This window comes from Phlebotomus argentipes, unplaced genomic scaffold, assembly GCF_947086385.1.
Source record: "Phlebotomus argentipes unplaced genomic scaffold, Phlebotomus argentipes genome assembly contig_15, whole genome shotgun sequence".
Taxonomy (NCBI): domain Eukaryota; kingdom Metazoa; phylum Arthropoda; class Insecta; order Diptera; family Psychodidae; genus Phlebotomus; species Phlebotomus argentipes.
In genome coordinates, this window is record NW_026776181.1 from 11,521,481 (window position 1) to 11,545,077 (window position 23,597).

The window sequence follows — 23,597 nt, forward strand, 5'->3', positions numbered from 1 at the left end:
CAATGTTTTTCACTGTGTGGAATCATAATGAATTGGATTCACATTGGGTGCAAAACTGACGACACACCCTCGTCAACTGACGCCGCTTTCTCGCAGGGATGCTAAATGATTGCCACCAGCAGAGTGGAAGAGGGTAGAAAATGATTTTTCCCATGTCAGTACATCTCGATCCAGCTTCTCTTCCACTCTGTTCGCCGCAGATTGAATTCATCTCCGTGGATGAGACTCAAATGAGGCCCTGTCGCGGCTGGAAGGACGTGCGGATGCTTCATCCCACCCATCGACTGAAGTAATTGTGGGCGCATGCAAGGAAAACCGATCAGCGGTGATTTTTTAATCAATTTGCCAATGTCGGTGCCCGAACAAAGGCGCCAATTGTTCCTGAGGAAGCGCGCTGAAAAGATTGAATTAATGGACAGGGCGGGAAATTCTCGAGCACGGCTTGCTCATTATCAAATCGATGCGTTGAATGGCAAGTGAAAGAATCGCATATGGAGGCAAACATATTATTTTTGAGAGAAAAGAATTACACACCCACACACATGTGATGAGAGAGGGAAGATATTAAAATTTACAGAGGAGCTTTCATGCGCCTTCAACTTTTCATCGCAATGACGACTTGCCTTGCTATTGTGGCAAAGTTATCCAATCAGATGTTGTTCAACTGTTTATTGCAAACAATTTTCATTATCTTCCATACACAAATTCATGAAAATCGCAGTGCCAGCGCGCAAGATTACGACCACTGGAATAATATACTGAATAATAGTAATAAATAATCATTATTATAAAAACGATTATATATTATTATTCACTTTTGGTCCGTGATTTTCTGAGTCTACGCCAAAAAATCGTAAAACGATGTTGGGAAAATAATTTTAATTTATTTTTTGTGATCTTCAAACTGCAAATCTCAAAGACTCAAGTCTCAGAAATCTCTAAAGTCTCCTAAGGATTTTCGGTTTGCTATTTTTTAATCATTTAATTTCCATTGAATTGAGTAAAATCTGTCATAGAGTCAACATTTCGGGACCATTTACTGTGAGAAATACAATTTTGCCGTGAATTTCCACCCAGTCCACCCATAATAATTTCGTGGTGAATTTTCATTGTTGCCAGTCATTCTTCTGCAACATCTCCTGTTGGGAAATCTCATTTTCCTTTTCACGTGGAAGTCAGACAAGATGATAAAGAGTAAAAATAACGTGAATTCCGTGAATTGATTTTCAAAATGAAGATGTGAAATTATTTCTTGATTTCCCTTTGTGTTGAGACTTTCTATCTCCACTCGGTGAAAGAGTCTTTTCTTTGTCATTTGTTATTTGTATAAATGGTATAAAGATGTACAAGAACTGCGATTTCGCCCCAAGGTGCTGTTGACGTTGGGAGACAATTTACGCGATGCCTTTGAATCGGTGGAAATGACATGCATATGATGTTTAAACTAATGCACAATTTTGGGCCTTTCAGTGCGCTTCTTCTTTTGATGTTGACGGAAAAGAGAAAAAGTGGTGAACGCGCGCGTAAATGAAAATTTTTTGATGGATTGACAATCACAAAGGGAAAATATCATCATGCTGATGATCAGAGAATGCAAGGAGAGAATTCACTTTTTCATATTGTTGTCAACATTACATTCCTCGCTTATACAATTCACTCTGATGCTGCAGAGAATTAAAACAAAAAGACAAAAAAACGGGGAAAAAGCTCCACAGGAAGAGTGAAAAGAGAGCTCTAGAGAAGAGGGTGGAATATGTATTTGCAAACAGAATGCTAAATGAAGGTTGGAGAGGCGGTAATTATTTTCCTCTCATTTTTTAATTAATTAATATTACCCCATAGCAGCGTTTTATCGGAAAATTACACGGGTAACTAAAAACTTACACATAAAATCAATCAAAAATAGCAATTAATAAATTTAAAACTAGTGTTTGTTTCTTGAAATAAGTGTAAGTGAATGCTTTGAAAAGTCACATGCGGACATTTTGGTGCTTAAAATTATATTACTAACAGAGTTGTTAACAAAAAAAATTCGTTTAACCATATAACTTTGAATACTTTTATTTTTCAACTTAAAACTTAGATATTAGATATTTCGTAAAATTGATTATGAGTATTCAAATGATTTTCTGGTAATGTCTCGCTTAATGTTATTGATTAGATAGTTTAACAATATTCCGAAGACGCAGTAAAGCATTTTGGTCGTTTATTCCCCAGAGTCAGAGGGAAATGGAAGCAAAGGAATCATCTGGCGAGGAATGGGGCGCAAAGGAGGAGAAATGGAGCTCTATTGTTTCGCGTGGATTTCATTTATCAAATCAACTGTGTTAGATTATTCACCACATGCTGTCTTGTCTCACCCTCCGCGGTCCTCCATCGAGATTCTTCAGCAAGGGATGAAATCTCTGCAATTTCCCTGCGATTGGCCAGACGCGCTCCGCCCTCTGGTGCATTTCCGCGCACGCGTTCAGCCACGAAGGGGTAAATTTAATCATATTTCCAGTTAAATGCATGGTTATTAATGGAGAAATAGTAACAGCTAAATTCAGATTCTAAATTTCTTGAGAAAAACTAATATACAAATTAAATAAATTTTTCACATTCATCAGGAGTCTGATACGGAAAGTGCATCCTTTCCTAACCATGTCGATATGAGCAACGAAACAGGGATGATTTTATTCATTTGCCTCCACAATGGAGGGGATAAATAGTGCTTCGAAGGGTAAAATATGGTTCATCGTCAACTTCGCAATCAGTTGCAGTTCACATCTCATCCTGGAGAGTTGCCAGAATCCAGAAACTATGGCTGGACCCTTCCTGTCGCCTCTGCCCAACGATCTGCTCACGGAATACATGTTCGGACGACGAAGACAGCGTCGCAATCGCACCACCTTCACGCCTCAGCAGCTGCAAGAGCTCGAGGCACTTTTCCAGAAGACTCACTACCCAGACGTCTTCCTGCGAGAGGAAGTGGCGCTCAGGATCAGTCTCAGTGAAGCCAGAGTTCAAGTGAGTTGCAAGTGATCCTATTTAGGGATGTCACAAGTGAACACGATCAGAGATGACAAAACCAGTTCTAATTTCCCATAAAGAGTGCGTAAATTCCTGTACAAATTAAATGAGCATCTCGAATCTTCATCTATCCGAAAGCTATCAGTTTCATCTCTGATTTCGAGAGTCTTTGACCTGTTATTGTGGTTAATCTTCTCACGTGTGTGTCTAATTTTGTCACAGGTGTGGTTCCAGAATCGTCGCGCCAAGTGGAGGAAGCAAGCTCGCTTGCAGCTTTTGCAAGACGCTTGGCGGATGCGATGTCTTAGTCTTGGCGCACCACCTGTGATGATTCCAGGACGTCCTCCGCCCGAGTCCTCAATGCACGGAAATCCTCCGCCACCAATTCCACCAGTGAATGAGAAGCCTCTCCTGAGCGCCCCAAATCCCACGCCTTGTCCACCACCCTCGAACGGCGTCAGTGATCCTGGATTCACGCTCATGCATCCGGCTTTCCAGCCGCCAGCCACCAAGTCTTCCACGAGCACTCCTCTGGAGTTGTCAGCGACCGAAAGTTCCCCCATGAGTTACTCTCCGCGGCCAGAGAAGGACGGCGAAGCCAACAATAACAACAATGTGGTCTTCCAGGCACGCGAAAACTCCGAATCTGAAGCCTCTTCTGATTCTGAGGAGATTGACTTGACGTCGAACGGCTGTATTGACTACTCGAGGAAGTAATCTGCAAAATCGCCAGAGTTCACGAGACGGAACAGGTTCCACCAGAGTTTATTTTGCAAGCCTATAAAAGCCAGTGGACTCTGAAAAAGGGGCTCAACTGGATGGATATTTGACTTCTTGCGCGCGAAATGGAAAGGAAAAACATGTCTTAATAAATGTATGAGTGAATTTTTGTGTCTCTCTGTGACACGACATTTTTTCCACGCACAAGATCAAAAGGTATTAGATTAACTGTTAAGACACTCTTTACATCGTTGACTCATCAATTACGATTCTATTTGCGAAATTAATCAATGGCAGTTTACTCTGTCGCAACTCGTGAGGTTGCTGAACTCCTGTCTCTCCGCCTAATTCAATCTTATTCACTGCATTTAACCATCTCGCCGATCATCTTATATTGTCAATCAGTTTTTTTCTTCTTCAAATCTATGAGTCGCATATTTGCTTAGCGGAACATTGACATTGTAAGAGAGCGCACAAATTTGTAGTCTCATTTGCATTTCGCCGGCAATTGATGGACTCCCAGCAAAGGTGAGGAGGACATTTAGTGTTGTGGCAAAGACATTGTTTTCTCATAAGACAGACACCACAATAAAACCACATGAACTGGTTGGCTCAATAAACGCTACATCATTCGCAAAAGTACTCGAACATCTGCCATAAGTTAACAGAGTTGAACATTTGCAGTGCTTTAGATCTGCAGATCGGAAATGAATGTGGTAAATATACCTAAATAGCTTTTTAGGAGCTGAGATTTACATTACAGTACTTTTCTATGGCGAGGTTTAAGATTCTTTAATAATATTTTATTACATTTAAAATATGTAATTTAAGCCAAAAAAGCAAAGTTACTGTGCTTAACGCAATTTTCACTTTTTGGGTTGTTGGTTTCTTTAGTTCAGCCCCAAATCGGGTCTGCAGCATTGCGATTCGGCCACAAAATCTCAACTCTTCCATAAGCTTAGCTACTCGCAATTTTGACTGTGAAAATAGAGAATTGCCCCGAAATTGATCGTGGAGAGATGATTGATCGTTCTTCTGGTTCTGAGATCTCAACGGCCATCAACTCTGGCGGCAGCACATGGCATTTGAGCGTGAGAGGAGAGGCGACAAAATATTCTCAAAACACCTGAAATACGAGCCCGTGGAGCGACTTCTTGGCCGGCAAAAAGCACCATCGCACGCCTGGAGCTCAAGTGCCGTGTTAAAATGCCTGGAAGTCTGGCGTGAGCTTCAGTTTGCAGCTGACCACCGAGCTGACTGGTGGTGCCGCTCTGGGATTGTAAGGTATTCCGACTCGGTCGGCTGACGACGGAAATCACCAGATTTGCTGGGTCTCATCCAGTCATCGCTGCCAATCAGGTGAAGACTTGTTTAGTGGGAAAATTGCAAGAGCAAAAGTGATTTTTCTCTCCGTGGTCGGATTTGTAACGTGAACGAGACTCGATCTGATGAGTGCGTGCGAGAGTGTCTTAAAATAGGTGCATCTTCTTGATACATTTGTCCCTATTTCGTCGATCTCAGACGTCACTTTTGCGAGTGTGATGAAAATCAGAGCTAAAATTGGTATCGCTCGCGCATCACTTCCTCTTAAATGGAGGCGCGACACAGAAATGGAAGACTTTCTGAAGATGCGTCTTTGCGTATGCAAAGGAGAGGCGGCACAGTAAAAAAAATCGGAACGTGAAGAGATCACAATTACCGAAGCACGTGCTAGTATTCCGTGCATCTCAAACTGTGTCTTATTGTGTGAACGTTTTTCTCACCAAGCATAAGAAATTGCTTGGCAAGAGTGTGCATCAGAGGCCAGTGGGTAAATAGTGAAATGCTCAATTATATAGAAATCTAACTGTGGGCTTGCTTAAGTCACACTTCTCTGGGTCGCATAAATCAATATTTTCTAAAAATAAAAAAAAATTGAGGATAAAAACTACTGCATATCAATTAACATGTTATGTTCTTATTTATTGCGTCTTGTAAAATGTTTACTGGGTGATAGAACAAGGCATTTGTGATAAGAAGCGAACCAAACACTTCCTTTCTGCCACTTCTCTATCGCATATAAACGACCAATTATGGCGAACTTCTTGAATACATGCATGTTAAAAACAGTCAAACATGCGAAAATCCGACTGCTATGCCGCAAGCATCGATCAATCCATTGTTCTTCTGCAGATAGTTATGTTTGCACTGGCAAAATCGGCACGGTTATTGACCTTAAATATATTTTCACTATTGTCTGAATAGCACCACGTTATCTCTCTGATGACTTCCTCCCAATCTTATCGATATTATTCGCATCATCTAGATTAGCGACCCACTGACCGATGAATTCCATCTGCATTTTAACCATAGATTCAACAATGCTTCGTCTCTTGCTGCTTCTCGGCACACTCACTGTGGCCAAGGCGGATTTGTGGGCTTTCAAGTGTGTCCAGGAGCAAAAGTGTGTCCGCGTCAACAAGAATGCGCTTAATCAGGAAACATCCTTTGGTGAATTCAACGAACGCATTTATGAAACATTGAAAATTTGCCGCCTTGTTTGCGGAAACCACGGCGCTTTGTGGCCGCGTCCCACCGGAAACACTTTCATCGGACCGAGTTTGATGCAATTCCATCCGAACTTCATCAGATTCGACTTTCAAGATATCCCTCTGGCCACGAAAGATCTCATGGTAGACATGACCAAACTGTTCATGAGAAGCATCAAATACGAGTGTAGCTCGAATTGCACACTTCCCTCGGAAACGGAGGTTATCGTGAGGATATTCATTACGTCGCCGGACACAACCCTTTCCTGGGACACAGTAGAATCCTACAGTTTGGACATATCCACGCTCGGTTAGTAATCGAAAGAGAACTTAACTCTTCAGAACAGCGCATGCTCATCAATGTCCTTTCTGATCCTCTGATTTCAGGCACTAAAGTCTCCGTGGACATTGCAGCAGCCACAGTTTATGGTGCTCGACACGGCCTCGAGACTCTGTCACAGCTCATTACAGTCCAACCGGGACCTGAAAATTCCTATCGCAATGGACTCGTGATAACAGAAGCTGCGCGCATCAGAGATGCTCCTGTTTACTCCCACCGAGGATTTATGCTGGACACAGCGCGAAATTTTATACCCATCCGACAGATCCGAAAGATCTTGGACGGAATGGCATCCACAAAGCTCAACGTATTTCACTGGCACATCACAGACTCCCAAAGTTTCCCCCTGGAGACGCCCAGAGTGCCTCTCATGGCGCAATGGGGCGCCTATTCGGCGGATGCCGTTTACCATCAATCGGACGTGCGCTCAGTTGTAAGATGGAGTCGAGCGCGGGGAATCAGGGTGATCCTGGAGTTGGATGCTCCAGCTCATGCTGGAAATGGCTGGAGCTGGGGTCCACAGCATGGCCTGGGGGAGTTGGCGATCTGCGTAAATGAGCAGCCTTGGAGGAATTTATGCATCCAGCCGCCGTGCGGACAACTCAATCCCATCAACCCGAATCTCTATCACGTCCTCAGGGACATTTATCGCGACATAATGGATGTAATCGCTCCGGAAGAGACTATTCACATGGGCGGCGATGAGGTGTTCTTCCCCTGTTGGAATTCCTCGCAAGAGATAAGAGATCTTCTGCGATCTCGCGGCAGAGACCTCCAAGTGGAGGATTTCATGCAACTCTGGGCTGAGTTTCAGGCATCCGCGCTCAGGATTTGGGACGAAGAGAGCGGCAGAGCGCCTAGCAGTCGAGATCCCAGAAAGCCACCGCCTCCAGTCGTTCTGTGGTCCAGCCACCTGACACTCCCGGACACTATTGAGCACTATCTGGAGAAGGAACGATATGTTGTCCAAGCATGGCTGAAGGCCGACGATCAAATTCCCAGCATGCTACTCGAGAAGGGCTACAGAGTCATCTTCTCCACAAAAGACGCCTGGTATCTGGACCACGGCTTCTGGGGCATAACGTCATACGCTTCCTGGCGGAAGGTGTACAACAATCGCATCCCCACAAACGATGGAGTTCTCGGGGGCGAAACGTGCCTCTGGTCCGAACTTGTTGATCTCAATACAGTTGGTAAGTTAAACAGTGGTATCCAATCTAAGCGTTGGCCTACAACTTTTAACATCCTTTGCAGAAACGCTCACATGGCCTAGGACTGCTGCTCTGGGAGAAAGACTGTGGTCTAATCCGGACACAGGCGCAAATCTGGCAGAGACCAGATTTTACAGACACAGAGATAGACTGGTGACTCGGGAAATCCGGGCAGAGGCAGTGGCGCCCAAGTGGTGTGTTCAGAACGAGGGTCAGTGTAGCTGATCGAAGGCCAGGAATAAACTGTATTAGAATAAATAGGAAAAAGGATAAAAGTAAAATGGATAAATTCCTCGATTTTGAATTTGCTTATTTCTGGACTGGAACTGATTGGAAGCTGATAAGCTGACCAAAAAACTATGTAAATATGAGAAGGGATGACATGGGGCGAATCGTGCAAGTCTAAAGGGTTAAACCGTTTAAACGCACAAACATACAACTTCCTTTATATCAGTGCTCGTCCCTGACGATAATCATAAAACGTGACACTTCCTGAACAATATTGTAGTCAACAAATAACATTTAATACTTAATTGTACTATGCAATATAAAAACGATTCTCCAACAGTTGGACCGAATCCCGATTCAAATAAGCCTCAGCTACGCCCTCTTGTATAGGCTAGTAGAAGCGCTCAACAGGTGTTAGAAAGAGACAACCAGTAAATATTTCAGTGGGAAACGTCAATGAAGTGGAGTCTGGACAGTGTTTGTAAACAATGGACAAATACACCCTTTTTTCCACCCCCATCGGACAGGGATCCTTTGGGAGAGTGTACAAAGCGATTGAAAATGACAGCAAGAACATCGTGGCGCTGAAGAGAATCCAAAAGGTGAGGAATTTCACTGAGAAATTGCCTTGTGTGAAACTTGTTTACATTCTCTTCCAGAGTGGCCGGTCTTCCAGGGAATTGAAAAACCTGCGGATGGAGTACGAGATTCAGATGCAACTGCGACACCCAAACGTGATTCAGATGCTGAACTCCTTTGAGACATCGAAAGAGATTGTGGTGATCATGGAATTCGCACAGTGCGATTTGCACACACTTCTGCGGGAAGGATCAATCGGAGAGCCTCGAACGAGGAGACTGACTTACGATCTCGTGTCTGCCCTATACTACCTACACTCGCATCGCATCCTGCATCGAGATCTCAAGCCCCAGAACATCCTGATTGACAAGGAGGAACATGGAAAGCTGTGCGATTTCGGCTTAGCTCGGAACATGACTATCGATACGCACGTTTTGACCTCTATCAAGGGAACTCCTCTTTACATGGCTCCTGAAATTATACAGGAGAAACCCTACGACTATAAGGCGGATTTCTGGTCTCTGGGATGCATAATCTACGAGTGTCTGGCTGGTCAACCACCCTTCTGTACGGACAATATTGTGCAGCTCGTAAAATTCATTCAGCGCGATGATGTGAAGTGGCCGAGTTTCCTCACAGATTCCTGCATCTCCTTTCTACAAGGACTGTTGGAGAAAAATAGCCGACTTCGCGTCGAATGGGAGAGCATTCTAAATCATGAGTTCGTTAAAGATAATCTTGTCATTCTCAAGGAAGACATTCCCGATTCACCCTTCACGAAACCACTCACAGCGTCACAGTCGCGCGAGAAGGAGCGCCAGGCGGAGATGCTGATGGATGGGAAAAGACACTCGTTCACATCCCCCAGAATACTCAAACCGCCTCAGCTAAAGAACCTTCCTATTGACGATGATGCAACATCTTCTCGCGACAGCACGCACGCAATTCTCCAAAGTGATCTGGAGCCTCTCGAGACAGACAACGAGGAATCACCTCGGGCGGCAAGGGACGATGTTGTCTATGTGTCCGGGAATGAAAATATGGTTCTTGGGAGGATGAATGACAACTTTGCCAAGTCCGTGAAATCCGCTAAAGAGATCAACATGAAGGAAAATCACAAGAGATCGAAAAACAATGAGTTGGAGAGGAAAAAACTCAGTCAGAATCTGGACAATTTCTCCCTGAGACTCGAAACTGGAGCTGAAGATGAGGAGAAGAGCGCAAAGGTGACGGAAGACAGTGAACGTCGGATGTCCGAGAAGAAGGTGGAGAAATCCATGGGTTCCTCAGGTGTCACTGATCCGGAGACTGTGGAGAATCGCCTTCCAGAGTTGTCTCCTGGCTGGGACTCTTGCGACGACACCCAGAGCTCTCCGATTGAGAACGACGAGTGGCTCGCCTTCATTCATCGGTCGATGCAAGAGATTCTGGACGGGGAAGTTGACTCCTTGATGCAACACAACCTGATTAACATCATCGTGTCTCCGCTGAGGAACTCAAAGGCCTCCTGCAAAGTTGTGGAAAGCGTGACTCAGCTCCTGAGTTTGCCGTTCATACTGGGTGGGCCACCGAGTGTCCTCCTCGACATACGAAATGTATGATGAGTCTGGCAGTGAGATGAGATGGCGAAACTGAGAAACTTTCCTCGTCTTTTCTTGCAGGTTTATGTGGAAGTGAAACTTGTGCCAAATTTGGTTTATGCGTCGAAATTGCTCTGCTGCAGGCGTGAAATAGAAACCAGTGACAGTCCATCACCTATTCAATCCGACAATTACATGTGCAAGACGCTGAGAGATTTGTCCCAAGACGACATCAAGACGCTAGCGAGCCTCTATGAACTTGTGTGCCACTTAGTTCACCTCAGCGACTGCTGCCTCAGCCAATTCTGCGACGCACTGGTTGTCCTGGGAGCCACACAACTGCTGGTGAATTTCATTTACTCAGGTGAGAAGGTCTTGAGGCCAGCTAGAGCTCAACTGAAGTCTTCCTGTTGCTTTTCAGAGAGTGGAAACTGCCACTATGTTCGTCTCATGAGCACTGTCGTGGCCATTCTGGCGTGCACAATTCGGGAAATGCCGGAAAATGCGTACCTCGTGGAGAAGATTGTGTTTGACGAGAAAGTGGATCTGGTGAAGTTCCTGAAGCACAGCAGCAATCTCTTACGCTATCGAACCTGCATTCTGCTGCGCATCCTGGGCAGATTTAGCTGCGCCAGTCTGCAGACGAAGTGGTCAAGCGGCATGAGGGACACGCTCGAGGCCCTGGCGTATGATTCGGACGAGCAAGTGAGAAATGTAAGGGAAATGCGGCATAGAGAGAAATTGTTGGGTGAAATTGATACAAATATCTTCTCTTTTTCGTCTCTTTTATCTTCTCTCACTCAAGGAAGCCGAGTCTGTTTTGATGGAGTTCAGAAATCTCTCCTTCTACACATCAGTTGGCGATGACGCTTAATTGCAGTGTGACGATGTGCATTGAAATTTCCTTACAAATTAATCGGCGAAGCTTGCGGTATGTCAGCGTGATTTCTCTCTGATACTTTCAATTTAAGAAAAATGTGCTCTCATCATCCCACTTTTTCCAATAATGTTACAAATTCAAAATTATCACACACTGCCAGAGAGATGAGCGATCTCATGGTCACGGCGAGAGAGCGAGATGGAGGGAAATGCACATAAAAACAACCTCGTGTGCCACAAGGGAAATTGAAATTTTCTACTAACATATATTTAAAATGCATGTTTTCGCGTTCCTCCGTCATTTTGCTCAATTAAGAAAAGGAAAAAGCGAGAGACACACTCTCGTTGGGAAGAAAAAACAGATTGTACTTTTCTGCAATGTGACAGTGGGAAAGTGCTTCTTCTTTCTGGTACAGATTTCTGTTCGTTTTTACTTCTTCTCACCGGCATTGATTTCGCCAGCCACAAACACCAATGCAACGAGAATCATCATCCCAAAGAGAAGGCAATGGAATAAAGTGAAAAATATATAAAATCACTTTGCCGCCCAGTGTGAAATAGTAGCACAAAGAGCTGAGAAGGAAAAGTTATTCTGAAATCGATTTTTTCACGCCTTTGATGGCGATGCCGTGTGATAACAGATGATCTCTCTTTCCCTTTTGCCGGCTGTGCGAGCGTGAGAAAGATATCAAATTCACGGGAAATTATGTGGGAACATGTGTTAGGAAAGTAGACAAGCACTTGCTCTGCGCAACTTATGCATAGCAGGAATTTTGTCGTCAACCAATTTCTTTCTAATTACATCATGGATTTGGCTAAGTAAAATCAATTGTTGTATGACGTGTCTGAATATAGCGCAAAGAGGATCGAAATAGATTGATAAACAATGGCAAGAGTAGTAAAGTTTGAACTAGATCCGATCTTCAGTTGAAAGGATTCCAATTTAAGGATTATTATCAGAGAAAAGTTTAACGTTTAACTATTTCAATTCATCAGCAATGTTTCATTTGTTTTCTCTCTTTCACTTCACTCGATAGTAAAGTCATTCCTTTCTCTGATTCAAAAGCACAAAAAAGTCAATTCTGATTTTCAATTGCAGATTTGACTTGATGTAGAAATCAATCTGAGATGGACAGCAATTTAAGAAAAAATATTCGGAGAGAGGGTGCGCATAGACAGATTAAGTGAATGTTTATTTCTCGCGAGTGCTTCTGTAGTGGCAGCATCACAATTTGTACACATATAAGCTTATGCATAAATATTGGTTTGATCGTGACCCACTTCTTGTGGCAAAATTGAGACATTTCAATTGTTAATCAAGCCTCTATTCCGAGATCATCACCTCACAATTGAGAAGAGGGAAGGAAAACGAGAATGAGAGTCACACTAAATTGATTTATTATTTTCTCTAGGCGTCATGTGAACATATTGTTGTGCGTGGGAAGATCAAAAGTAAAACATTTTAGAGAATTTCATTCATTTCTCTTCTGTTGATTGTCTTCGTAGTGGAAAAAAATGTCTCTTCAGTGTAAACATATCAAGTATTCTGCAATTTTTTTTTTATTGAAAAAGAAACAAAATATCATTGAAAATGATGCGCAATTCACACGATTTCCCATCAATTTCATGCTACGCGTAGTGCAGATAAACACATTATTATGATGTTTGTGCCGTAAGACGATAAATTTCCTCGGGTGAATTTTCTTACCTAGTTTTATTGCCTTTGTACAATTGCAACTACATCTCAATCATCGCCTCAGTTTGTTGTGTGTTCTGCAAGATAAGGACAACATATTTCAAATTAGTATGACCAAAAATGAATGCTCATCATATAAATTTTCACATTTTCGCCACACAATTGACAGAATTTACTGAACTGTGCATCTTATTACATGTTATCTGAAATGGCGACTCAGTTCTGGTGCAATTCATGCCAAATCGACTTTTGAGCGAACGGAAACGAGTTCCGCAAGGAAGTGAAAAGTTGCTGATCAAACTGCAGCAGTGGAAAGAAAAGCTCTTTCCCATTTTGTCACCAATATATTCACTGGTGCATTGCTTTGCATCAAGTGAAATACAGTCATTGGCGATAAGATGCGTCGCGATGGCCCCAAAGTAATTGTGAATATAGAACTATACATAACATGCACGTACGGCATGAAATGTGCGCTGGATGCACAAAAACTTGATATCCCCTTTTCACGTGCAAACGTATGCAATTTATTGTGCACTTCACATTTAATATTCCATTCAATTTGTTGACTATATGAGCAATATAATAATTTCTTCGAGTAATATACCCAGCGTGGATGTAACCTACATTATGGTCAATGCGGAGCACTTTTCTTCGCCTATCGTTAAATTTTCACATCGGCGAGACGCGCTTTTCTCACATGTAATTTGTGAGGAAAAAAACTCTCTGTTTATCTAAAATATATCGCAGGCAAATCTTCAAGTCTTGAGTAAATATATTTGCTAGTTGCATATAAAGTACTGAGAAGTGTATAAAATCCCTTTTAATCTTCCTTCTCAGAACCTTTTCGTCCTCAAAGGATTAAACGGCGTGCGTGAAGTGAGGCGCTCGTCGAATTGGCGTACATCGAGTAGCGCCGCTGCGGGGAAAAGTGGGTGAAGAGTGAGGAGATGACACATAATATTGACAAGAAATGACAGAATGTGTGCACATACATATGTGGAATACATAGTTGCATGTGACGTGAATAGAGAGAGATGATGAATATGTATGTAATTAAGAGGAAAATTAAAAATATATCTATAAGAAATCATTTCGCTTTATGTGAGGACTTGTATGTATTCTCGTGCGGGTTGAATGAACCGAGAAACTAACAATATTTCTCTCTGATGCATCATCAACTGGGTTGCGGTGACGATCATTGATGAAAGTAGAAAGGTGATCGTGGCCGCACACACATTCGCGCTCTCCATTGACAATTTTCCGGGGCGCGGGCTGCTTTTCGCCAAATTGGCGCGACTCCGAGGGCCGGGCGCGATGTGAAATTTCTCCGGCCGCGAAAAGTGTTTGGAAAGTCCGACGCCTCGGCTCAATTGTCCTTCTGCTTTGCCCCATCGTCGCTCGACTGGCTGTGCGCTTGTGTGCTGCGCCTTTCGATCAGCTGTCACCTAGTGTTCCACATTCACGGATGATATATATAGGTCGTTTGGCGGGGGGCGATTCTCGCCGCATAGTTCATTGACCGAGTGTTGATTCGCTTGTTGTATACAGTTATTTATTGGACAATCGGCGAAATGTCTTACATGATCAGCTCTGTGCACACGCGATCACTCGCTGAGGAGACTCTTAGAGAGGATCACTGGTGTTTATCACGGAATTTTCTCCTTTCTTATCTCACTACATTTTGTCTCTCTGTTGTCTTTTTCGGTGAAATTCCCACTGAATGCGCCACGCTTTTACGAGAGAGAAAGAAAAAGAAAGATCTCGAGAGGATACATAAAGTGAATTTATGATCGAAAATGTGTAAAAGAAAGTCGCAAGACAGAAGCTATTCTCTTTTTGGGGAGGGCATTTGGCAAATTTGCATATTGTCCATTAGTTCGTTGAGGTTGTTTGAGAAATTGGTTCAAGTGATAATTTCTCAGAGGTGCAAAGAGAATGGTCAACATATAAGTGACGATGGCAATGACCGCTTAAGCTCACTATGATAAACAACAAAAAGTACACTGAGTAAAAATCAAGTGAGAAACGTAGTAACTACTCTTTTGTTCTATTCCTCGTGGATTCAATCATATGAATTTATCGCAGTGTTCCAATAACTCTGTAGTCTCCTTGGACAGAAGACGAACAACCATCGCGGTGTCAATGTCCATTTTCACTTGAATACTTCGTTCTTTTATTCTTGTTTCTCTGCCATCAATCTCTACTGACCCGAAGAGATGTGACAGAGGTTCGCTGTACAGTTGAGACCTTTTGCTCATTATAGATGCACCGCGTGCGTCATGGATTTCACCTCAAAGAAGGTTTTCTGCTCAACCTCAAAAAAGCGATCAAAAAACGCATCTTCACGTGCGGACATCCCAAAGGTTGCGCAGGAAGAGATTCAGACTTATTGGACAGACACGATTGCTGACTAATGAACATGACAAAGAACTCGTGGTGAATACCAAATGATGCAGGAAGTCAGTGATCAGGAAAACTTCACTGTTTGCGTTTTTCTTCTAATTTATTCCACAACCCAATTTGCATGCCGACAGAAAAAAAACCAGGAAATTTTCTTCAGCCGTTTAAAAATAGATAAAATTTAGAGTCATGTGAATGTGTGGACCATGAAATTGATATCCTTTTTGGCATAAAACGAGCAACAAAACAACGGCGAAAAAATTGCAAAATACCATCGACAATTTTTGCATATTAGGAAGTGAGTCAAGAAGGCAGCCTCAACCTTTTCACGACGGTGCCATCAGCTAAAAAAGCCGACCTGACTGTCTTTCACGGCAAGAGAGAGACTCTTAATCTGTCTGTTGACCAATTTTTCACCCGAGACAGGTTTATAATTACAGTTTTCTCAAAATGTACACGATTTTGCGTACTGCAGAGAGACAGTTTTCTCAACTCACACCTTTCCAATCCAATTCAACACAGCACTGGGACAGAATACACAAAAAGTGTCTTTTTCTACCCATCCGCAAATCTCATGATATGAATACCAATTTGGATGTGACTCAAGCAAGTTGAATGAACTCTCAAATTGACCAGACTTTCTCCAATCAGCTGAATAAAACGAGGTCCTCAACTTTATACATATTCACGTACATTTTGCCATGGGACACACGCATGTGAGCCCAAAATGTTACCAATAGACGATCAGAGGCCAATGCACGGGCCTTCGGTGTCAATCATAAATTTATCTTTGTCACATTTGCATTCCAAATGCCTCAACAAGTGTGCATGCACTCCACACATCAGGCAACAATACTCAGTGTTGCAAACATGAGGAAAATCCATTCATATTACCACCAAAATCAGCCCCAAAATCGAAAACCGTACCCAGTTCTTGACCTATACACCACCGACATAATCGAAAAGGCTGCAAAAGTGGAAAATTTACGCAAAAATTCCACCAGTTGCCAGTGCAAAAATTTAAAACAAACCCATTTTTTAAATGTCCATTTCTTCATTTCCCCACGCACAATTTTTTGGTGTGTCCAGGCCGACAAAGTGGCAGATCTTGCAGCACTGTCAAGCCCAATGCAAAAGTCACTGCCGAATTTATTTATTAAATTGATTTATTCACTGAAAAATTACAAAATCCACTGGTTTTTTCGTAACCCCAAAATTGCTTGTCGCGAGTAAATCAGACTTTTTTCTACTTCTTACGTCGCGCTCTTTTCGCCACCGCCAGAAAGATGAACAAATATTGTACCAAGAGAAAATTTCAATGAGAAAACACGCGCAAATATTAGCAAAAATCACACGGGTTTTCCAGACACATTTGAAATTCAGCAGAAAATTTTGGTGGATGTCTGAAAAATCTGAAAAGCCAGAGCATCTGAACTTCCTCAGAAAGTCGACTATAGAGACGTTAGGATATGAAACTTTCTACCTGACACGCGGTGAGAAATTTCTGTGTTTACATCTCATTGGTATACAATAAAATAATTTGTAATATGTATGTACATATATACAATTTATCTCGTTGGTGTTCAATTATTGACCCAATAAAATACAGTGAAATGCAAATATGAAAGGCGCTCTTAACATGCATACTAAATACTCGAATGTCTCTGTTTTCGAGAGGTCGCCAACTTCTCTTTCTCGAACCTAAAAAACTCAAATTTATCTATCAAATTTGAGTTAACATCAAGGAGGTGATGTGATCGTGGTCAGAAATTGTATACACAGTTCATCAGAAGTGCGTTGAAGGAGAAATTACTTTCATTAATTACCTCACAATTCAATCTAGTTATTCCTAGAAAAGCCATGTTTATCGATTAACATTTCAAGCTTCATCTAAATTTTTGGAACAGAATTACATATTATAAACCAAAACTGTAAATTCACTATTCAGATTCAAATAAAATAAAACTTTTAAATAAGATTTAAATAAAATCTAAGCAGAGTGCAGAAAGTGAGCCTTTTTATGAAATAGAAAAACTTAGACGATGACCTCAGGAATGTGTGAAAAACCATTTAAGAAATACGTTAAAAATGTAATGCACAGATTCCACATTTGTCTCCCCTTTGAGTGAATAAAATAATCTAGCCATGTCCTTTCTCCACATACTTCCTTGTGACCTTCTTGATACAATCACTTTAGGCAACTTCGCAAATAAAATACAATTTTTGGACTTGGTAATTAATTTTCATGAAACAAGTGTTCTCGATGGCAATTAACGCTGCGAGTAAAAATCAAGTATTTCTCATTAAACGTCTCTCTTTCTTTCTTTTTATTTATCTTCACCTCCTTGTCAATTTGCATGAGGAGAGAACGGTACCCAAATCTGCCCATTTTTCTGTGTTGATGATGGCTTTAGGCGAAAAGGCGCATACATAAATTTTTCACCGATACGCAATAAAAAAATTGCGTACACGCGTTTCTTTTCCACCAACACCCAAAAGATCCCCCTCTCGAGATGACAGAAAAAAGACAGCTCTCGCGCACCTTCCCAAAAAGACCGATCTTTTCCCGACTCTGCGCACCAATGTGAAAGAAAAAATTTCTCTGTGTGTGACTTACAAAAGTTTAACTCGTTTTCTTATTTCTTGCGATGCCAAGATACGGTGCGGCCTTTATTGTCCACCGTTTTTCACCAATTTAAATTTATCAAAAAGTATTTCACGCAACAAACCCAGTGTCTCTTCTTCGACGCGCACCCAAAAAGGTGCATCAATGAGGAGCATAAATTCATTCGCAATTGCATGAAACATTTCAAGAGACATTCTTCTTGCGTGGAGCTAAAAATAGCCACCCGAAAAAGGTGGCTTACAAAAAATCTCGCTGAGAGATATGAAGATACATTCTGTGTCCTACAAGAACACATTCAAGGAAATCTTATTGAAAATCAATTGATTTTCTTGCAGAATTTCGAAAGAATGTCACAGGATTTTCTCGCGGCAATAGTTAATTCTTGAACTATTTTGGTCTTTGAACGCACCTGGACAATTTGAGATGTACAAAAAAAATATACACCTCGATTCACAATTCGAAATAACGTATGCACGATTGCATAAAAAAGCGCGCGACGGGTTATAAAATAGTCTGAGTTTTTAACAGTTCATTGACACGGTGTCTTTTTCCAATCACCACACTTCTTACTCTTCTTACGCCATCTCACTCGCCGTGGATGCGACACGACCGTATTTTATCCATATGTCTGTCCATTTTGCAGCTCCTCAAACCCCCAAACCACCCACCTTTGCACTCTCCACCCGTCGAGTGCAGACACACACTTTATGCAATAGAGTCTCCACTTCACCTCCTAATTCTCTCCTCAGCATCCCAGCGAACAATTCACACAATTCCGATAATTGACTGTCCATTGGAGTATCACCTGACATCCATGCCTCTCGTCACACCTGGGAAATTCCTCTCATTCACCCGTTCGCCTGAGAAGTGGACTTGGTTATCAAATGCAAATCTAATACGCATTTAATGCTAATATTTACAAGCCAATTAATGCAAATTGCAGCGCAATTTACTAATGAACTTAATTACTATTGTGGGAAATTAGTGGCTTTCTTGCCATTTTCAGCACTTTCGTGTTCTCGTATCGCTAAATTGTGGGACGACTGCTTGGAATTTGGTGGCTTGAACAAGGATCTCGAGTGATAAAGGCCTTTAATAATACATTCAAACCACGAGTGAATATTGAAGAGTGTAAAAAAGACCATTCGAAAGGTGATGAAATATTTTAATTTGACCAATTTTTTGCATTACCTCCGAAGGTTGTTTAAAAGTGCGAAATTGAGAAATACACTCACTGACTCGCCAATGATGAATGCAAACAACCCAGGACTAATGGAGGGAAATTTGGGCACACGGAAAATCCATGTGGAAATAGGAGTCTCTGTCTGTGCGGTCTGTGCCATTTATGCAATGTGCAGCTTCGCCGTGCTCCGTCTTTCAGCAATATAATTTGTATGTGCGTGAAAGATTTATAAGCGCGCGAGAAAAAAGACCACATTCAAATGCAGATCGGAAGAGATTATGAAGCTAAAGCCGGTTGATATGACCTTTCTGGCTGGTGAGTTATATAAACGTTACATTGAACCGATGGATTGATTTTAATGGATGGCAAGTATGGCGCGGAGATACAAGAGAGACACATTCAGCGACGCAGAAAGAAAGATATGGTGGGAATTGTTTCTTAACACTCGTCCGCTGTGATTTCCAATCGATGATCTCTCTTTGTCATTGAGACACGCTATTGAGGACGGGAGCGTCGGTCTCTCGCCATCTCGCCAGACCTCCCTTTCCGATCTCTTCGGGGTTGCGCACACGATGTCTTCCTGGCGGAGGCTCCACTCTAAAAATGCGGCCCCCTCGCTGAATGCCGTGCCGGGCGCTGCGAGTGTATGGTAACTGTACAAGTATCATATGGTTGGTCAGTGGCTGGTTCTTTTCCGCCAGCGACTGTGTGTCTTAAGAGGCTCTTTTCTGGGTCTCTGGCCGCGAATACTTTCACTCTTGAAGGTGCACGAACTCTACCATCGCGCTGATGCCACATATTTACAATGCGCGGCTGGGAATTGGACTTGGCGTTTGTGTGTGTTGTTTATGCGTACAAAAATGCCAGAGAGAATGCCTTTCTTGCCCAGACCACGGTGAAAGATCGCGCAAAATGTGGCGGATTCTGTGTTGGCTACTGAACTTCTTCGCCCGTTTTTCTCTTCTGGAGTGACGACTTTTTTCTTTTACCTTCTTTTACAAACTCTTGTCACATTTTCTTTCTCTCTCTTCACCACATGGATCCTCATCTCAAGATTATTCAGCGATATCTCGTGACTTTTTTGCCTTCTGCACGCCTTCTTTCTCTCTCCCTTCCAACAATGACCAATATTTGACAAGAGAGGACAGTGAGATGTAATGCCTCACCGTGTGGAATAAGTAATCTCGCGGACAATTGAAGAATCTCACGGTGCGGCATTACTGACCGAATTGTGATTTGATGAACACACATTTTAGCGAGTTTCTTGACTCCACCTGCAATTCATATCACGAACAAACATAATACCGGCTCCATTTGGGTTTTCCATTATTATTTCATGCAACTAATTTTGAATAACTAATTGATGTTTGTGAAATACACACACACAAATCTCCGCTGTGCACAAAGCTGATGGAATTTTATCACATTTCCACTTTGACCCTCATTTTTTTTTCAATTACTATCGCGGTTCTTAAGGGGTATTTGTTTATCGTTCTCCTCCTACAGAAACAACAATGTTTCCTCCTGCAAAGAGCTCTCCATCTCTCGCACAGAATGCAAAATCCATGCATAATCTCCGATTGACTAATATTGTATTTTGTAAAACAAATTCTAGAACAAAGTAATTTATGTCAGAATTTCTTGTCTCTAAATCTTAACCAGTTGAGCAAGATCTGTGCTGGAAAAATTGCAAGTGCGTAGTAAGAATTGACTATAGAGTTCTTTCAACATTTCCACACCAAGTGTACACATTATATCTGATTGCAGATCTCGTCTCTCTCTCTCTCTCATCATCATCTCGTGGCATCCATAAACTGCTGTGTGATGACAAAAAATGTCTAATATCAAAATTCTACCATCGAAATGGGAATAATGGTGACTTTTTATCGATAAAACACTTGTGTTTAGTGGGCATTGAGTGTTCAAAGACACGATTGAGTCTCTCATTGATTGCATAAGTGATCAGTTTGAATGAAACGAAAAATTTAAGACGTCAAACTGAAATGAAGTCAATGAACTGACTTGCACTTTGCAGAAAGAAATATAGGTGTGTGTTGCCGAGCCGTATGGCTGTGTGATAGAATTAATATGTTAAATACACATATTACACATTCCACACCGTCTCTCTATGGGAGGGAATTGCTGTACATACAGTGTATCAAATAGCATGAGATTAGTGCTGAGGACATGTTTTTCTTCGAAAACCATCCATACACGCTAAATTATCGTTCTGCCACTCTAACTAGGTCTATGTGCCTCTTCACCGCATCCGATCTCCTCGGCGATTCAACTTCAATTTACGTCACCGTCACTTCGGATGACGTCGCCGCGCATTAAGCCGCCCATCTGCATCCGCTTCCCTCACGAACTCTACCACTAATGCGCGCATTTTCACCCGCCCAGAGTCGTCAATCGCCGGGAAATCCCGCGTACAAATCACTCCAGCGCATTGCAAATGGACTCGAGCGACACACCGAAGAATGTTAGATGGTTTTGGTAGGCAATATTGGAGACATTTCGTAATTGGAGTTCATCAACCTCAGACTAAGTTTTGTCTACACATTTATTCCCGCCACTTTTCTAATCACCCAAACGAATCTTTTTTGCACCTCGTGCGCATAAATTACCACGGCGGTGGCAAAAATGACTTCAATATCGGTCTCTCTCCAGGTTATATCTATAAATTAACCATCTTTTTTCCCATCTCCACCAAGTCGATAAAGAAATCAATGTGTAAATATTATGCTTCACCAATGGAGACACACTTTCGGTCGATTTGGTCATGGATTTACCCACTAAAAAAAGAGACCACAGAAATATAGAGCTGCGATTCCTCCACCTGGACGCGGTCAGACCAGAAGATTAATCTACGAGGCGACGACTGTGAGCATTTGTGAGTCTCCAGACTCCGGGCGAAATGTGTAACCCAATGCCTGAAAATTTATTGGCCGGCCAAAAACCACTTTTGGAGATGTAATAAATTTTTATTATTCCAGTGCGCTCCCGAGAGACAGACTCCAAAACTCCGGTTTCTCAAAAAAAAAGTGTAATCTTGTGGTTTTCGGTTATTTTGGGACCCCCAATATTTTCGCACAACACAATGTCTAGACGAAAAAATCAATTTAAATTACAACCGCGACAGGACATTAAATCCACGCGATATACAGCATAGAAAAGAATCGAGTATAAATATACATGTCAAGCTTAACACATTAGTCAAATGGGAACTTTGTCGCCAAGTAATCACATCTTTTGACGATTTTAGCGTGAACAAGAGCGGTATTTGGAAGAAAGACAACCTGTCATGATTTTTGAAGTATTCAATTTGCATAAAAATGATGAATTACACAGAGAGAACCGCGAGGCAGAATTGGTAAATATCTAGTAAAATAAATTCAAACAAACAAGAGTTTGCAGTTTGTGGCTGAACTGCCCCTCTCATCCCTACACTCAATAACCAAAGAAGAACGCTGAGGAAGGAGTGAGCGATTATGACAAGAAACTCTTTTATGTTTTTCAGCGAGAACAAAACGATCAATATTGCTAAAGGAAAAACAGGTCAGTGAGTCGCTGTGGTTTCTTGTACATCAACAACAAATTGACGAGAGAGAGAGAGAGAGAGAGAGAGAAGGAGAGAGAGAGAGAATAAAAAGAGGGGAAAGATTCACACAATTTTAGAAAATATATTTCCAAAAGCACACTATTTAGATTTAGAAGTATTCTTCGGATATCATTGGCTTTCTAGAAAATGTCCTACAATATGCTCTGCTAAGCCAATTGACCGGAACGAAGAACGAGCGTAAGGAGAAATTTCATTTCACATCATTTTCTCACTCACTGCGCGATCGGAGGTGCAGAAGGAGCCACAAGTGATGAATCACCACTTTATTTCCATACGCGATGTTGTGTGCAAAGTGAAAGAATTTAATGTTGAAATGTTGCAAGGAGAGGAAAAAAGGTTACAAGAGATGACCAACATAAATATGCAGATAATTTATGTTACACTTAATCAATTCTTTGGCATCTTTCTAGAGCAATACGTGAAAATCATTTAAATGAAAATAACGTATAAGTGAGTATATGAGGAAGGTGGAAAAAAAAGTTATGCAGAGAAAGAGCTTTTCAACAACATTGCAACGCCGCGAAGCTGCTTCAATTGCACGACAATTTCCGCCAATTTTATTTTATTTTCACTCTGGTTTCTCTCCTTATTTCAAAAGGCCGCCCATTCTACATGTCCAAAGACGCACGGATAATAATAATAACAATAAATGAAGAGACGAAAAATTGTAACTTGACTAAAAAGGAAATTCATTTACCCTACTTTTGGTCAATGGCCCTTTCTTCATCTGCCTTTTTTCGGGCTCTCTTCACCAGTGGCAATAAAACAGATCGTAAAGTATGTTCTTAATTCACATTTTTAAATTAACTCATTCCTTGTGTGTATGTGTGTACTTTGGCCGCTCAACCCAGTGAAAGACTTTCAGTCTGGCTCATTTATTTTTCGCACAAAAGAAAGAATCCATTTTTTGTCCATTGCGAACAATACCCAAAGAATTACACGCGGATCGCGGGGAAGAGAGAGCAGCTGCGCGAGTACAAAGATTATCTTTCT

At 41.9% G+C, this 23,597-nt stretch overlaps 4 protein-coding genes across 7 annotated transcripts in view; 3 read left to right on the plus strand and 1 right to left on the minus strand.

Moving 5' to 3' along the window:
- Nucleotides 1–2,761: 2,761 nt before the first annotated feature.
- LOC132262446 (dorsal root ganglia homeobox protein) lies at nt 2,762–3,885 on the plus strand. The gene is made up of 2 exons (XM_059761718.1): nt 2,762–3,009; nt 3,235–3,885. Exons 1-2 carry the CDS (start codon nt 2,803–2,805, stop codon nt 3,727–3,729), a joined length of 702 nt encoding a protein of 233 aa, XP_059617701.1. The 5' UTR covers nt 2,762–2,802; the 3' UTR covers nt 3,730–3,885.
- A 1,108-nt stretch (nt 3,886–4,993) lies between these two features.
- Nucleotides 4,994–8,093, plus strand: LOC132262023 (chitooligosaccharidolytic beta-N-acetylglucosaminidase). Its single transcript, XM_059761138.1, has 4 exons — nt 4,994–5,091; nt 6,085–6,570; nt 6,648–7,793; nt 7,855–8,093. Exons 2-4 carry the CDS (start codon nt 6,093–6,095, stop codon nt 8,034–8,036), a joined length of 1,806 nt encoding a protein of 601 aa, XP_059617121.1. The 5' UTR covers nt 4,994–5,091; nt 6,085–6,092; the 3' UTR covers nt 8,037–8,093.
- Nucleotides 8,094–8,489: 396 nt separating this feature from the next.
- On the plus strand, nt 8,490–22,623 carry LOC132263094 (serine/threonine-protein kinase fused). 4 transcript variants are annotated; one of them, XR_009468477.1, is made up of 6 exons: nt 8,490–8,641; nt 8,699–10,213; nt 10,280–10,562; nt 10,620–10,912; nt 11,004–11,129; nt 22,503–22,623. XR_009468477.1 is itself a non-coding variant. In XM_059762674.1 (5 exons), exons 1-5 carry the CDS (start codon nt 8,528–8,530, stop codon nt 11,070–11,072), a joined length of 2,274 nt encoding a protein of 757 aa, XP_059618657.1. In that variant the 5' UTR covers nt 8,490–8,527; the 3' UTR covers nt 11,073–11,148. The 4 variants fall into 4 exon arrangements, 1 of the variants encoding a protein (XP_059618657.1); XR_009468476.1 differs by lacking the exon at nt 22,503–22,623 and adding an exon at nt 13,611–13,853; XR_009468475.1 differs by lacking the exon at nt 22,503–22,623 and adding an exon at nt 12,177–12,239.
- The window catches only part of LOC132263100 (COA8 family protein CG14806, mitochondrial), a 35,146-nt gene continuing 23,281 nt past the window's right edge, over nt 11,733–23,597 (minus strand). Inside the window, exon 4 of the mRNA XM_059762680.1 lies at nt 11,733–12,850. The gene's annotated coding sequence lies outside the window, so the exon portion shown is untranslated. The remainder of the gene's footprint in view (nt 12,851–23,597) is intronic.

Excerpts from the sequence above, each read along its gene's own strand:
- LOC132262446 (XM_059761718.1), top strand. The coding sequence starts at position 2,803 with ATGGCTGGACCCTTCCTGTCGCCTCTGCCCAACGATCTGCTCACGGAA. Across the intron at positions 3,010-3,234 it reads TCAGTGAAGCCAGAGTTCAA|GTGTGGTTCCAGAATCGTCG; the intron begins GTGAGTTGCAAG and ends ATTTTGTCACAG.
- LOC132262023 (XM_059761138.1), top strand. The coding sequence starts at position 6,093 with ATGCTTCGTCTCTTGCTGCTTCTCGGCACACTCACTGTGGCCAAGGCG. Across the intron at positions 6,571-6,647 it reads TTTGGACATATCCACGCTCG|GCACTAAAGTCTCCGTGGAC; the intron begins GTTAGTAATCGA and ends CTCTGATTTCAG. Across the intron at positions 7,794-7,854 it reads TGTTGATCTCAATACAGTTG|AAACGCTCACATGGCCTAGG; the intron begins GTAAGTTAAACA and ends CATCCTTTGCAG.
- LOC132263094 (XM_059762674.1), top strand. The coding sequence starts at position 8,528 with ATGGACAAATACACCCTTTTTTCCACCCCCATCGGACAGGGATCCTTT. Across the intron at positions 8,642-8,698 it reads CGCTGAAGAGAATCCAAAAG|AGTGGCCGGTCTTCCAGGGA; the intron begins GTGAGGAATTTC and ends ATTCTCTTCCAG. Across the intron at positions 10,913-11,003 it reads CGGACGAGCAAGTGAGAAAT|GAAGCCGAGTCTGTTTTGAT; the intron begins GTAAGGGAAATG and ends CTCTCACTCAAG.